This window comes from Ciconia boyciana, chromosome 2 (genome assembly GCF_034638445.1).
Source record: "Ciconia boyciana chromosome 2, ASM3463844v1, whole genome shotgun sequence".
Classification (NCBI taxonomy): Eukaryota; Metazoa; Chordata; class Aves; order Ciconiiformes; family Ciconiidae; genus Ciconia; species Ciconia boyciana.
Genome location: NC_132935.1, coordinates 157,477,442 through 157,494,078, shown reverse-complemented (window position 1 = coordinate 157,494,078; position 16,637 = coordinate 157,477,442). Strand labels below are relative to the sequence as shown.

Genomic DNA, 16,637 nt, shown 5'->3' with positions numbered 1-16,637 from the left:
GCTACTTCAGCCCGAGACGCGCCCCTCCCGTTCCCCACGCCCGGCTCCCCGCTCGCCCTTCCCAGGGACCTTCCAGGCCGGGAAGGAGGAAATGCCTGAACGGCCTCGCACCGCCCCAGCCCTCGCCGCGGGAAGGGGGGGCTGGAGAGGGCCCTAAGCCCGCTTTTTGTTTTAACAAGCGTTTCCCCCTGCCTATGAGGAAACCCGCCGCTGCCCGGCGCTGGGGGAGGGAGGGATTTCCTTCCCATTGTCTGCCGGGCTCAGCCCTCCCGGCCGCCGCGCCGCCGGCGGCTGGGCGCTCCCGGCTCGTCGTGTCTGGAAGTTAATGGCCAGAAGGCATCGGCCAAAGGGCTTAATTAGGTGTCAGACTGAATGCAGATGAATGCAAGAATCGGCGCTAACCAAGACCGGCTAGCAGGGCTTCAAACCTGTGTGTTAACGAGCATTAAAAAGTCTTTCCAATACAGATAAAAATAAGTCAGAACGACGGAGAAATGCATCCTTTTTATCCTTCAGTGTGCATCCCGACGGCTATATAATGCGAACAGTTACCCAGGGGACCTAATGAGGGTATCAAAACAAGGCCCGCGAACACCCACAAATAAGCTACATGCCTGTCTTTCTACACTCGCTTTAATTCACTGCCCACCAGCTCAGACAAGGTAACGTGGCTCCGGTTGCGGACACTCCCTACATGTTTGCTTTCGGATACCTTGTTCTTTCCAAAATCAAATATTTGTATCCTGAAACAAATATTTGGAGATGGTCCAGACTAGCCTTTACAAATACGTAAAGTACAGCAAATTGTTGGCAAGCAGTAGACTCCAGGTAAAAACCTGTAAGGTAGCAAACCATAAGCCTTCAACCCTGCATATGCTTCCGCGTCGGTGAAACTGCAGCCTAAATATTTATTGACAGCTCTCTATGGGTCCTGGAGAGATAAAGGGCTAAAACCTTTTCATACTCAAGATAGCTGAACTTCTGCCTTAAGTAAATATTTACATAGGTAAGGAGAAAGCACTGTGGCAGAGTAATAAATCTTTTCACTAAAGAACCTGAGACCGGAATTGGAGCTTTGTTTTGGAGCTATGGCAAATCCCCCCAGCTGACCCAGTGGTAGGGGGTACCCGGCTGTTCTGGCTGAAGAATTAAGGCTGCCTAGGTACGCTGCTAGCTACGCTTCTCCTCTCTTTGCTTCTGGATGCAAAAATAGGTGTGCCTTAACCATGCCAGCTTGAGCAGAACTGTTAGCTTGACTGCATGGTAGAAACAGTAGAAACAACAAGGACCCAAACATATTTTTTCTTATATAAATATAGCTCAGATGCAATTTGTATAGAGAAAGTTTCAAAGAAACCTAAGACAGCGGAGCCAGCAATATCCCATGGAAACTTGGCATATATTTCTATCAAACTTCTTTTGAAAAGTACATGCCTTAATGAAATCAGAGCCAAACATCACAACTAACTGCTTAACATAAGGTAGCCTTTTTGTAATTATACTGATGGTAAATCCCTTCTTACTTAAAGAATTGCCTGTAAATTTCATTTGCTTTTTATTAATACAAGCAATATAATGCAGTTAATAAATTATAGTACCACTGTTTGGTATCTGCCCAACCCCTCAAGCACCCGTTGAAAGCTGGTTACCAGCACTTTCTTTCCTATCTATTTTAGATAACATAAAATGTTCTTTCATATTTAAATACGTAATAGAAGTAAACCTTTATCACTGCAGTGCAACAAACTGTTTATATTTTAAAAGAGGATGTAAAGTCCTGATGCAGCAGTCTCAAACAAAGTGTGGTTTTAGACACTACTAGAAATCTTATTTACTAAACACACTGGAGAAGCTTTCACTGTTCAGTGTGCAAACTCTGTGAAATCTTTGACTGACCAGGCACAATGGATGCATCGTTTTCATCATTAGCAGTCCAAAACTATTTTAGTAATACTAATGACTACTCACATGAATAAAATTATTTGCATGCATAAATGTTTATAGAACTTAGCTTACAGTGTTTTTTATTAAAGTATGTCACATTTCTGGTCAAGATTAATTAATTGTGAAGTATGTTACTTTTCCACTGAATAATTCCTGAAGTATTTTAGAAACATTAGAATGTATTTGCTTAGACATTTATTATTATAATATTTATCTCACAGTCCATATAAAACCAGGATAAAATGTACATGTTTTCTTGCTACTTACATATACATATATATATATATGCGCGCCTATAAATTTATATGTTTCATATTACTATATATGTCCCAATCCTGCAGTGAAAGTGTGGATCTACAGCTCGCAACATATAGCCAACTCTGAGACAGACCACTGATTCTGCGTGTTTTAGTTTCTGTTCCTCAAGGTGAGTATCCACTTTTGGAAACGTTATCCGGAATTTCTTGAAGTTGGACTTCATGATAGGAGGAATTTGCCTGTATCAGGGCCAGATAAACGGCACATTTTTCCTCTGCAATAAGATAGGGTCCAGACCTAAGAGTATGATAAAATACGTATATAATAAATAGTTAAAGATCTGTTTCAAATGTATTATTAAAAAAAATAATAAAAGAAACAAACAGCAACTCCCGCAGACACCACTAGAGTTCTCCTTCTCCCAAATATCCCTAGCACCATCCTAAACCCTGTTTACCCCAGAAACCTGAACTGTGGACAGACAGAAGAGGAGAGAGAGAGAGAAAATTCAGACACAATAAAACTCTGAGGGGAAAAATATGTGGAAGGAGGAGGCAGCAGCGGCCTGGGGAAGGGATTGAAAAGTTTCCCCTGGCTTAACTTCTCCCCCCCTGCAGCAGCAGAAGCAGCGGCAGCAGCACAAGGTGAGAGAGACTTTTAAGTCTGGGGAGGAGGGGTGTGTGTGCGGGAGGGGGGGGTGAATTTACAGCCCTGTGGATATTTCTGTGTCTGCCTTCCTGGCTTTGGGGTGCGAGAGACGCTGTGTCTCATGCTGGGTGGATTTTTTTTTAATATGATGGAGGATTATAAACATGGCGCCTTAAAAAAACTACAAAATCATGTACACACTGTTCCAAGGAGATGGGGGAGAGGGGACAGGGGAAGGGCTGGGCACCAGGGGAGGGGGCAATCCTGCCCTGCGGGGTGCCATATGGGGAGGGGAGCAATTATACTTAATAATAAAATGTGTGGGGCTGCGGGGGGGGGGGGGGGGAGATGGAAGGCGGGATTTTTTTTATTATTATTTCATTTTTCGGAGTGGGCAGGATTATCTGGCAGCCCGCTTGGAAATCGAGGAGGAGAAGGGGACGGCGGCGGAGCGCGTGTGATTATTAACGGCGATTATTTTTGTCCCCACACCTTCCCCGGTCGGATTTCGGCTGGGAGGCGGCGGCGGGTCCCCCGCGCCCCCGTGCCGAGTTGCAGTCAGCCCGGGGTCGGGGCGGGAGGAGATGGGGTGGGGAGAGGGGCGCGCAGAGAATCGCTGCCTTCAACGCTCCGCGCGGGCCTGCAGGGAGCGGGGGAGCCGGGGACTCGCGTGAGAGGCGAGGCCGAGCGGGGTGTGGCGCAGCCCGGCCTCAGCCCCGTCACCCCCCCAGCCCCGCTCTTTTCCCACACGCGGGGCGACCGCTTTGCTCCCCACTCCCCCCCCCCCCCTTTCCTTTCTCTCACACCCTCCCCCGCCGCCCCCGCATTTCCTCGCTGGGGTGGGGGATGCCTGCTTGGAGGACGGTCTTGGCCCGAGTAATGGCAGCTGCTCGACAGCGCCGAGTCTCTACAGGAGAGGCGGCGGGCCCCCGCAGGCCGGCCGCGGCGGGAGAGGGGCCATGGCTCCCCTCCCCGCGGGGGGGCCGAGGAGGGGACGGGGAAAGGGGTGAACTTAGAGCCCCAGCCCTCCTCCCCCGGCCGGCTGCGGGCGGGCTGCGCCACCCCCGCGGCGGGGACGGCCTTACCGCCCGGCTTTGCCGAGGGGGCAGGCGGGTGACGGGGGCCCCTGGCTTCCCGGATCGCTTTGCTGGCAGAGCGCCTCGTCCCCCGGCATGGCCCCGGGGGCTTCCTCGCCTTCCCCATCTGCTCCGGGGTAGGTCGCAGGGGAAAAAGGGGCCGATTTCTCCACTCTCCTCCTCCGGCTCCCCCCGCTGCAGGCGAGGGGCGTGCGGGGAGCCCCGCTGCCTGCGGGCCGGGGCCCTCCCGGAGCCCCGCCGGACTCGGCGGTCGGATTTCGGGAGAATATGAACTACTGAGGGGCTCGCTTTTGGTGGTTTTGTGTGTGTGTGTGTACCCGAAACCGTGTCTCCAAATAAGTCCCCTCGGTTCACTTTGTGAGGTGTTTTCCTTCTTCCCCTACCTCAGGGGTTGTCCAGAGGCCTATCTGTCTCCTCTCCTTTATTTTACGGGGAAAGGATGCAAGCGTAGGTGTGGGGTTTCCTGTGGTAAGGGTGATGGGGAGCTTCAGCGAGCTTTCCTGAGCTTCCATGCGTTTTACAGAACAGTCCTCCTGTAAAATACTGATGTTAAGGACTTGGGAAACTTTGTGTGTCTTTTGGGGCTTATCCTGAAAATAGCAGACCTTGTTTAGGAATTTGTTTTTTGTTTTCTGTGAACATGGCAAACAGAACTTTACAAAGGCTAGAGCTGGGGTGGCTTGAGAAGAGGAAAAGGGGTGAAAAACTATTTAATTTGGTGCTGGTTGGTTTTATAATTGTATAATTTGGCATTTTAACACCCTGGAATCATTTGCCACCGTCTCTGTATTATAGGAGTAATACTATTTGCTGTAGTTTTCAGAAGATCTTACTGCAGTGGAAAGGACCAAAAGTAGAAAACACTTTCTTGTCCTAGATATGCTGATTTTTTTGCACTTCCATTGCTATTCTTTGTAGGAAATTGTTTAATTCTTTAGGGGTGATCACTGAGACAGGTGTAGGAAGGGGGGAAGAATGGGAGTGGAAATGCCAGTTTGTGGTTCAGGTTGCAGTCCCTTGGGTTTTTCTAGTCCCTCATCCTGCAGCGTGAGGGACCTGGCATCTCTCCACATTTTTTTTTTTTTTTATTATTTTATCAACCATTCTGAGCGTGCTACAGAAAGTCTTTAGGGAAGTAGACCATTTGCTGACTGCTGTTTTGTATAAAAGTGAAAGTACCTGCAAACTAATTCCCAGTGTGGATTTATGTTTAATGCAAGCTTTTCCATGCCTAAACAAACCCTTTCTGCTTTGACCAGATATTTGTATGGGGAAGGGAATGGTTCATGGGCTAGGTAGTACAACAGAGAGCACTTTATCTTTCTGATGGTGAGTTTGGTTTTAATGAGTGGGAAAATAAGTTACTGTGTTGATGACTCTTTGTTGTTGGTGGTGGTCTCTGCCATCAAGAAGAGATCTCTGCAGCTGATATTTGGTATGAGGTTCAGCACCAAAGTACTGAGTGAGAAGAATGACTCTTCCACTCCATCTCGTGAGCTGGATAGTGTGCTGGAAATTACTTAGTGATGAAGCCAGCTGTGTAAAGGGAGCTGTGAGTGTGTAGATTTTGGGTGGGGGTCTTAAGACTTTGGTGGTGTGCTAGAAGATGCTCTTCTTCCACAGTTTGGAGCTTTATAGTACTAATTTAACAGGGAAGTGCCCCCCATACCAGTTAAACTGGTGTTTTTTTTTTTTAAATCTAAACAAGCACTTACAGCTATTATTTTTAAATATAAAAGTAAAAAAAAATGAGTTTGTTCACCATGAACTAAAATTCTCAGTAGTTTTTCTTAGTCCTTATGCATTGTAAGCCAGAGCAATACTTCTTAACTTTTCAGGAAAAATTGAACACTACAGAAGTAACAAGAATTTCATGACTGTAATTGCTGTGCGTGCAATCTGTGACTGCTAGGTCGTTTGCTGTAATCTGGTGCTGTGTATCCATACTATTTGTAGGTAGTAGGAGGTCTGTATGCAGCTAGCGTTCAGGTTGCCTGGGGGTCCTGCCGGCCCTTGTAGCAAAGAGTAGAAGGGACTGTTGAGGAAAGTCTTGAGGCTTCTGCAGGAGAAGAGACTGGATCGTCTTTTCAGCCTAACATCATCTCAAGAGCAAATGAGATGGTGAAAGTTTGTGAAGTGTGCTCAGCATTACCACCTTGCAGGTAAATATAACCTACAGGGTGCTGTTAGTGATGTGGTGCTCCTGGAGAAGAAAACAATGTGGATGGACAATGAATTTGGCCTCAAACTCACCTTGAAGTGGCTTAGGCTACATCTAGACTGTTGTGCATTTCTATCAGTGAAACGCTGCTTGGGGAGTACTGAACTGTGCTAGCTGCAATCTCTGAATTAGGATTAAATGCTTTAAAAAGAAATAGATAAAAGACAACATTCGAAGATATTTTCTCAATTTTAGGTATCTAAACCTCTCCATAAATATCTACATTGTCTAGTTTGTTAGAAAATTGTCCCATTACACACAATTTGAGAATCAGGGGAAATTTTGGAAGTAGGAGACTTGTTTTGGAACTGGGTACCCAACTTCAGTCAACTACAGTTCACAAATCTTGGATATACCTGTAACTAGTTTTCATAGTTACTGCCTTCCACGGTTTTCTAGAGCATTTAGCTCTGGAAGTGCATAAGGGCTTCAGGCAGTGAATCTGTCCAGGATGAAAGTTCTGAAAGAGAGACAGGGTGGTGAGGAAGATGTCTGCAGTAAACTTCTGATTTTCTTCTTAAATTGGTTGAAGGCTTTTTAGCTAGCTCCAGAGCGGCATAAGTGTCAGTAAAATAAATCTTTTATCTGTAATGTAGGTTGTTACAAACGCTAAGTCAAACTATAAACAAAACCAATCTATCCAAAGTATATGTGGCTCACAGCAGTGATGAACTTGGTTCATAAAATGCTGAGCTGTTTAGAATTACTGGCCAGATGCCTACAACAGTTTACTTTCCTGAATGAGATAAAGTAGTTGGTTTTTATTTTTTGCAAGAGTTAGATCAGAATTGTTGGAGCAATTCTTTCTCCCATGTCTATCCAGTAAATATATACATTTCTTTTGAATCCTGACCACTGATTTTATTAATTGGGGGGGGTTTCCTTCCATGGAATACAACTTTCTGTAGCCATCCTTCTTACACTGATTGTTCAGGAGCTAATGTCTGATCATGTTCTTTATCTGCAGGGTTTTTTTGTGTTGGTTTTTGTTGGTTTTTTTTTCAGTCTCAGGATGTGATGAACACTCCCATAGTACTTGCATAGTACTTGGAGCGTGGTGCCCTTGGTAGTTGGGCAGTGCAACATATGTCATCTTTTATATAGCTCATACATTTTAGTCTGTCAGTGTTGCTTGTGCTAAATGTTGTGAACAAAGATTGTTCTTGTCAGGTTCTGGATGATTTTTGATCAGTTGAATGTAAATTTAGCTCATAATTGGGTTATTGTTCTAAGGTTTAATCTGCCAGTGGGGAGACTATAGCCTGCAAAATAGGTAGTTTATAAGATGAGGTAATGATTCCATTTTGCAGGAATTTCTTAATAAGTTAACTCTTACATTCCTAAAACAAGTTTTCAGTAATTTTCAGTGCAGTATAAAGATGCAAATTCAGCAGTGGTGAAAGAGTATCTTGTCATCTATACAAAATGCAAAACAAGTGTGGAAAACTTTTTCTTGAAATAAAGATCAAAGTTGTCTTTAAATGGTGGAAAATAACATTTCTCCAAAAAAACCTTCATTCCTGGGTGTAGTGGAGGTAACTGGAAGTAGATTGATAGACACCAGAGTGGCTGTGTACAGTATAATAAACACTGTGGCCTCTAGCCTGAACGGGTGAACTCCTGTGGCACATGGAGCTCTTTGATTTCAGAGGCCTCTCTGCATGCATCTCCCTGCGACACCAGGGCTGGGTCGAGCCGATTTTTTCTGCATTTTCAATTCTAGTCTTTAAACATAGTTTTATCATCTGTTTAAACGGATGTCTGCCATCAAGTTAATTAAGCAAGTCTGAACTCTGTCATATTTATTTATTTTTAACTAGGCTGTGAATATTGAATTATAAGAAGAATTTTTTTTAGGAGTAAAACTAGGTAAATAACTGCATAATGGATTTTTAACATTATTTTTGTTTCAAAAGGAGTAAATAAGCTACTTGTTCCAACTATACTGTTTCACTGAGTGTCTGAAGTGATGCTGACAAACGCAGTTGGCTTGAAATGCTTTTTGATGTAAGATGGCTGCAATCAATTTCTTTAAATACACAAGTTATTAAAGGGTGAACTAACTTGAATCATAGGCTATGCTAGAGGCTGATTTTTTCCTTATGTTTTAGTAAGATTTAATTCTTATTTTTTACGTCTCTCTCCTGTTTTTTTCTCCCTGAGACGAACAGGGTCTTTTAGTCTTGTGGGCAGACGACAGCAGGCACAGTGGTGATACACTGTGACATGTCCATGAACCCAAGTTAAAGCTCATGGCATCTAATTTTAGGTCAGCCAGCTTTGGTAATATCCCATCAGAGCCTGATCCTATAGCTGTACCATGTAGATAAATCCAAAGTGTAGTTATTGAGAGTTTTGTGTACAAAAAGACTGGTTTTGATTTTCTTACAGTCTCTCATTTTCCACTGCACTAAAGTGCAGACGCTTTTGCTATGAAAGTATAGAGACATATAATTTGAGTTTAAAGTACACTATTGGTTAAAATGTCAGGACCATAATATTTGTAATTTCAAAATTACAAAAATATTAAAAAATATAAGTAAAGTATTGTTACTGGTGTACCAACAGTCAGAATATCTTTGCATATACCTTTACACTATTTTCAATGTTAAATTCCAAGATTAAATAATTGCAGAATAAAACATAGTGAATTAATGATTATGACTCTTCATACAACTCTCAATTGTAGTATGCTCTAAAACTAATTCTTAACAAATAATTTAACCATCAGAGACAGTGGAATCTGAAGTGCTAAAATCCACTTACTGGTTAAAAAATGAAGTCAAGCATACCTACAAAAATACCAGTAACATCCCATTCACTCTTTCTGTGGAAATCACATTTTTTGCATGCAAAGAACTGGTCTCACTGTGTTAATTAATTTTTGTCCATAATAGGATACTATTGATTTGAGATCTAGTGATTTAAAAAAAGAAGAGTTAAACATATTGCCGCTTACCTCTCATTTCTCCTATGCTTCATTTCCTTTTCCTTTGTTAGTATGTTAAAAATAAACATTAAACCAACTTGCCTTGCATTCAAATATATTATTTTAATGCAGCTAACTTGACTAATGTTTTGGTTACAGACCGTAGGAGTCTGGTAGTAGGTGTAGTACTCAAAAGCAGCATTTTGGAAAGTGGGTATTTGTACTTTGATCTCGTGCACTTACGGCACGGCATTATTATCTGGTCTTTTAAAGGTAGGTGGATGGGAGTCGCATGCAGTGACTCATGGGATATAGTACTTAGTTCACTAATTTTAGCGGAGCGATTCTTATCTTCCAGTGTTAGGTTTTATTGGAACCTTTTGGAAAAGCAATGAAGTGAAACAAAATGGGGTTGAGAGAAACGGATTAGCAGAATCCCAAAGTATCTAGAAATAATATACAGTGAAAAATAAATTAAAGGGATGTAAGATATGCTTATTGCTCAACAAATCTTTGACAAGATCTGAGAGACAAGAGAGCTTTATCTTTCTTAGCACGCTATCATCGTTTTCTATTAAGTCTCACACAACATTTATGCATCCAGTGGGAGAGGATCTTGCACTACACATACCTGTTTACAGTTACAGATGTTTCTCAAGTCAGAAACCAAGTAACAGCCAAGTCTGCATTGACTGTGCCTTATTACTATTTTCTTGGTGTCATTGCCAGTAAAATAAAACTTCCAAAAAGGAGATAGTCTGTGCCTTGCTGCATAACATTGCAGTGCATGCATTCACATGCACAAATTAAAGTGTATCGTGGTTTAGCTTCAGTCAGCAACTAAGCACCACACAGCCGCTCACTCACCCTCCGCCCCTGGTGGGACGGGGGAGAGAATCAGAAGAGCAAAAGTAAGAAAACTCGTGGGTTGAGATAAGAACAGTTTAATAATTTGGGGGGGGGGGAGGGCGTATGTGTAATAAATTGTAATGAAAAGGAAAACAAAAAGAGAGAGAGGGACAAAATGCAGGAAGAAAAAATAAAACAAATGACGCAAACCGCTCACCACCCGCCAATCGATGCCCAGCCTGTCCCTGAGCAACGATCACTGCCCCCCAGTCAACTCTCTCCAGTTATATACTGACCCTGACGCCATATGGTATGGAATAGCCCTTTGGCCAGTTGGGGTCAGCTGTCCTGGCTGTGCCCCCTCCCAGCTTCTTCTGCACCTGGCAGAGCACGGGAAGCTGAAAAGTCCTTGACTAGTGTAAACATTACTTAGCAACAACTAAAACATCAGTGTGTTATCAACATTATTCTCATACTAAATCCAAAACACAGCGCTATACCAGCTACTAGGAAGAAAATTAACTCTATCCCAGCTGAAACCAGGACAGTATCCACCCCTTATTCTATACCATCTACATCATGCCAGGTTCTGCTCTTTCTAATACATTCCAATTAATCACCACCACTTTCTCTGTCTTTTGATATAAACACACAGATATAATTCCCTTGGTTTATGGGCCATCCCTCTCAAGTGTCCACTGAGTTCGTTTAGTCCATGACTTTGGGCTCCATCTGACATAACAGTCCTGGGCAAGAGAGTTGGTGTGTCATATTGGATTGTTACACGCCGAAGCCAATTCTGGTTCCATCACTGCTGCACTTTGCTTTGTTTCATCAAAGTTCATTAGTCTGGGTGATTCTTACTGTAATACCATTGATATGGCATGTAGCCACCATAAAAGTGATGACACACAGTATTATATAGCAATTAACATCATATCCTTTAGTTCATTGGCTATTCTCACCCAAAATCAAATCCCTTTGAGGTACACAGTGGACTTCCCTATCCTTTCGCATCACCCACCAAGCGCACCTGGGTCCTTGAGCAAAAGCAATCCCACAAATGGGTTCGCGTTTGCCCAAGGCAGGAGTAACCCAGACTGTCTTCCCCAGCATATTTTTTATGTGCACTACAGGGACTTTATCCCCTTCTACAATATGTAAGAGTTTTGACTGGGCAAGGCCAGCTCGATTGGCAGATCCCCTAGTGTTGACTAACCAGGTGGCCTTTGCTAAACATGCATCCCAATGTTTGAATGTCCCACCACCCATTGCTCTCAGTGTAGGCTTTAACAGTCCATTGTATCGCTTGATTTTCCCAGAGGCTGGTGCATGATAGGGGATGTGATATACCCACTCAATGCCATGCTCTTTGGCCCAGGTGTCTATGAGGTTTGTTTCAGAAATGAGTCCCGTTGTCTGACTGAATCCTTTCTGGGGTGCCATGTCGCCATCGGACTTGCTTTTCAAGCCCCAGGATGTTCCAGGCAGTGGCATGGGGTACAGGATATGTTTCCAGCCATCCGGTGGTTGCTTCCACCTTTGTAAGCACATGGCGCTTGCCTTGGCAGGTCTGTGGGAGTGTGATATAATCAATCTGCTAGGCCTCCCCATATTTATATTTCAGACGTTGTCCTCCATACCAGAGAGGCTTTAACTGCTTGGCTTGTTTAATTGCAGCGGATGTTTCACATTCATGGATAATCTGTGCAACAGTGTCCGTGGTCAAGTCCGTGCTGCGATCACAAGCCCATTTATATGTTGCATCTCTTCCTTGATGGCCTGAGGTGTCATGGGCCCACCAAGCTATAAATAATTCACCTTTATGTTGCCAGTCCAGATCCACCTGAGCCACTTCAATCTTAGCAGCCTGATCCACCTGTTTTTTTATGTTCTTCAGTTGGCCTGACTCTTGAGTACCTGAGCATCTGCATGACGTACTTTTACAACCAGGTTCTCTACCCAGGCAGCAATATCTTGCCACAATGTGGCAGCCCAGATGGATTTGCCTCTGCACTGCCAGTTGCTTTGTTTCCATTGCTGCAACCACCCCCACAGGGCATTTGCCACCATCCATGAGTCAGTATAGAGATAGAGCACTGGCCATTTTTCTCATTCAGCAATGCCTAAAGCCAGCTGGACGGCCTTTACTTCTGCAAATTGGCTCGATTCCCCTTCTCCTTCAGCAGTTTCTACAACTTGTCGTATAGGACTCCATACAGCAGCTTTCCATCTCTGATGCTTTCCCACAAGATGACAGGACCCATCAGTGAACAGGACATATTGCTTCTCATTTTCTGGAAGTTTGGCCTCCTCAGCGCATCACCTCCTCCTCTGGCGATATTCCAAAATCCTTGCCTTCTAGCCAGTCCATAATTACTTCTAAGATTCCTGGGCGATTGGGGTTTCCTATTCGAGACTGTTGTGTGATCAGTGTGACCCCCTTACTCCACATAGCATCAGTTGCATGATGTGTAGAGGAGACCTTCCCTTTGAACATCCAGCCCAGCACCGGCAGTCAGGGTGCCAGGAGGAGCTGTGCTTCAGTACCAACCACTTCCAAAGCAGCTCAAACCCCTTCCTATGCTGCCAATATCTCTTTTTCAGTTGGAGCGTAGCGGGCCTCAGATCCTCTGTATCCCCGACTCCAAAACCCTAAGGGTCGACCTCGAGTCTCCCCTGGTGCTTCCTGCCAGAGGCTCCAGGTAGGGCCATTCTCCCCAGCTGCCGCGTAGAGCACATTTTTTACATCTTGCCCTGCCTGGACTGGCCCAAGGGCTACTGCATGAACTATCTCCCGTTTAATTTGTTCAAAGGCTTGTTGTTGCTCAGGGCCCCATTTGAAATCATTCTTCTTCTGGATCACTTGATAGAGGGCTTACAATCAGACTGTAATTTGGAATATGCATTCTCCAAAAACCCACAATGCCTAAGAAAGCTTGTGTTCCTTTTTTGCTAGTTGGTGGAGACATGGCTGTTATTTTGTTGATCACATCCATTGGGATCTGATGACATCCATCTTGCCATTTTTTTCCTAAAAACTGGATCTCCTGTGCAGGTCCCTTGACCTTAATTTGTTTTATGGCAAAAACAGATTTCAGGAGGATTTGGACTATTTTCTTCCCTTTCTCAAAAAGTTCTTCTGCTATGTTGCTCCACACGATGATGCCATCAATGTATTGCAGGTGTTCCGGAGCCTCACCCTGTTCCAGTGCAGTCTGGATCAGTCCATGGCAAATGGTAGGGCTGTGTTTCCACCCCTGGGGCAGTCGATTCCAGGAGTACTGGATGCCCCTCCAAGTGAAAGCAAACTGTGGCCTGCACTCTGCTGCCAAAGGGATTGAGAAGAACGCATTAGTGATATCAATTGTGGCGTACCACTTGGCTGCCTTTGACTCCAGTTCGTATTGAAGTTCTAGCATATTCGTCACGGCAGCACTCAGCGGCAGCATGACTTCATTCAGGCCACCATAGTCTACTGTCAGTCTCCACTCTGCATCAGACTTTCGCACTGTTGGGACTGTTAAAAGGTGAGCGAGTCTTGCTGATCACTCCTTGGCTCTCCAGTCCATGAATCAGCTTATGGATGGGAATCAGGGAGTCTCGGTGCAATATTGCCTCCAGTGCAGTGTTGTGGTGGTGATCGGTACCTGTTGTTCTTCGACTCTCAGCAATCCCACAACAGAAGGATCCTTCGAGAGACCAGGCAAGGTGGACAGCTGTTTAATTTCCTCCATTTGCAAGGCAGCTCAGTTTCCAAAAGCCCACCGGTACCCTTTCAGGTCCTTGAAATACCCTCTTCTGAGGCAGTCTGTGCCAAGGATGCACAGAGCCTCTGGGCCAGTCACAATGGGGTGCTTTTGCCACTCATTCCCAGTTAGGCTCACTTTAGCCTCCAATACAGTTAGCTGTTGGGATCCCCCTGTCACTCCAGAAACTCAGATGGGTTCTGCCCCTTTATGGCTTGATGGCATTAGGGTACACTGGGCACCCGTGTCCACTAGAGCCTTATACTCCTGTGGGTCTGATGTGCCAGACCATCAAATCCACACAGCCTGGTAAACCTGTTTGTTCCTTTCCTCCTCTTGGCTGAAGGAAGGGCCCCTCTAGTCCTGGTCATAGTATTCATTACCCACTTCTTGTAAATATGAGTCAGGAGTTCCTTTGTTAAAGTCAGGAATAAGATCAGCTCTTCTACTCTGTGTGGGGAACTGCCCACTAGAAACTGGAGCAGCAATTTTCCTGGAAAAACTCCCTTTGGTCATTGTTTTTCCTTGCAACTCACGTACCTGCGCCTCTAGGGTCGAGGCAGGTTTTCCACCTCACTTCCTCATGTGCTCTCCGTGGTCACGTCGGTAAAACCACAGGGTAGCCCATGGTGTGTACCCTCTATATCCTCTCTCTTGAGCAGAGGAACGCTGACTCCTAATAGTTGAGATACTGGTCCATACAGGTGGGGAGTAGGACCTATCCTCTTTGAGTTGCTGGACCTTCCGGGACAGTTTCTCCACAACTGAGATGAGGGAGGAAGAGAGACTTTCTTTATATTCACAGAGTTGGCTAGCCACTTCATCCACCATTGGACCCTCTCCATCTTTCCAGGTCATTACTGCCAATGAGTTGGCATACAACAATGATGTGCTCCGTACCAACTTCCACCACATGGGTCATGTGCACCTGACTTCATCTGGATCTTTGGATAACTGCTTGTTGTCCAGGTCATCATAAATCACCTCCAGCATGGCTAATCCCCTCAGGTACTGGATACCTCTCTCCATGGTGGTCCACTTGCCTGGGTGACATATAACATCTTCCTTGAAGGGATACCTTTCCTTCATGCCTGACAGGAGTTGCCTCCAGAGGCTGCAGGCTGGTTCCCCTTTTCCAATCACTTTGTCAATGCCCCCTTCCCTAGAAAGGGATCCCAGCTGTTTGGCTTCCTTACCCTCTAATTCCAGGCTACTGGCCCTGTTATCCCAGCATTGGAGCAGCCAGGTGACAACGTGCTGAAATCTTTTTGCATATCTGACAGCTCACTCAGGGATAGGGATCGGGTTGTTTCTGTCTCGTCCACAAGTTCTTCCTCTTCCTCTGCCTCTCTTTGTGATGGCCCTGCTTTTTTGTCCTCCCTTTCTAAAGGAGCTGACTTTCACCTCCAAGATTTCTTCTTGTGTATAGGGGCGACTGATACCGGCACAGGTTGGCTCCCTGGTTCAACCACAGTATCTGTCACCGGGGCTGAAGTAGCAGCAGTACTTGTTGCAGGGGGCCTAGAGTAGCCGCAGTGCCTGTCACAGGGTGGGTTGCAGTAAAAGTGGAAATTTTACCTCAAAATGGTGGGTATTTTGTTTCTCCAGTTTTCCTTTTGGTTGATTGTTAAGTTTGAGATCAGTATCTTCTGGGCTGTCATTGACTTCAGGGACAAGCTTAAACCCAGTGTTTATGCATAATCCCCTCTCCCCACCAATTGCTTAAGATTCAGGTTAAAAAATGTGCAAAATCAAAACAAAAGAATTGCTATTTCATAAAATATAATCACAGGCCACTGATTGTTCACTGATGAAAATTGATGATGTTCACTGCAGAAAATTCATTGTTACCAATAGATTAATATTAATGTAATGATGGAGACCTTGATCATATAAGCACTTGTTTCCCACAGGCATAAAAATGCATAGGTCTTGGAGCACACTGATGAATCAAGTTTAAAATATTTTTTAAAATTAAAACTTTACGTACAACTCCAATATTCAAGGAAGAACACAGTTACAATTTATTTTGCCTATATGATTTTATGTAATGTTATATCTTTGATTCTTCTACTGGAGTATGCAATGTTATGTAGGTATTTTTCATGCCTTTTGAATATCAACATTATGGCTATTGTTATTTTGAAGAGACTTCTGCACACGCTAAATTTTACATTGATGATTGTTCCCATTGAAGTTAAGGCACTTTTCCTACAGGTACATTAGTCTGTGAAGGAATTTACAGTATCTATGAAAAGAACAGAGGAAGCACGGCTAACATTTTTCTATTAGTGACTTTTAACATTTTATGTGTGTCTTAAAGCCTGTATATTAGTGTCTTAAAGCCTGTATATTATAGAAAGCCTTAATTATAAATAAAGTAAACTGGTAAAAGAAGAAATATAAGGATTCTTAATGGAAAAGGTGATACCATTATGAGAATAAAGGTTTATTTTTACATTAGGAAAGCTAGATACGACAGGAAACTGAGAATTTTAACATAGTTTCAAAATTATGGAAATCATATATGTGAAAGCAAGTTTAATAATCACTTGATTTATTTTTTTTTTTCTATCAGAGAACATAAATTAAAAACCTGCGAATTCTGAAAATTACCTTGACATCCTGTTCATTAGCATTTACCTGCAAAATCTGGACAATCCTTTTTGCTCCATGCAACAAGGAGTTTAGAAAGAGTAATGTTCTCCTCACCTCGTGCTTCTATTCTTCCTTTGTTACAGACATCTCAGAAAACTTTTTTCCTTTCTATGTTAATTAAAAGCAAAGAATTGTTATTAGTTGTTTTCACAGGAACCAGACTGGCACCATCTTTAGCGTCATGTAACTATAGTTGAGACTTTAGGACGTTCCTAAGAACTGACTGCATGAACCTTTTCTCAGGAAGCTGGATGTTTCAGCATCAGTCATCATGGGCAAGCTGA

General features: G+C 44.0%; 1 protein-coding gene across 8 annotated transcripts in view; it reads left to right on the top strand.

The window, feature by feature from the left end:
• Positions 1-296: 296 nt before the first annotated feature.
• The window catches only part of ZMYND11 (zinc finger MYND-type containing 11), a 116,164-nt gene continuing 99,823 nt past the window's right edge, over positions 297-16,637 (top strand). For 2 of the 8 annotated variants that reach the window (XM_072854682.1, XM_072854688.1), the window contains exon 1: positions 3,936-4,063. In XM_072854682.1, the coding sequence (XP_072710783.1) occupies positions 4,023-4,063 (41 nt within the window). In that variant the 5' untranslated portion in view covers positions 3,936-4,022. Of the gene's footprint in view, positions 663-2,285; positions 2,372-2,637; positions 2,847-3,283; positions 3,308-3,935; positions 4,064-16,637 lie in introns of those variants that run through there. The other 6 variants (XM_072854684.1, XM_072854683.1, XM_072854685.1 and 3 more) reach the window with 6 other exon arrangements.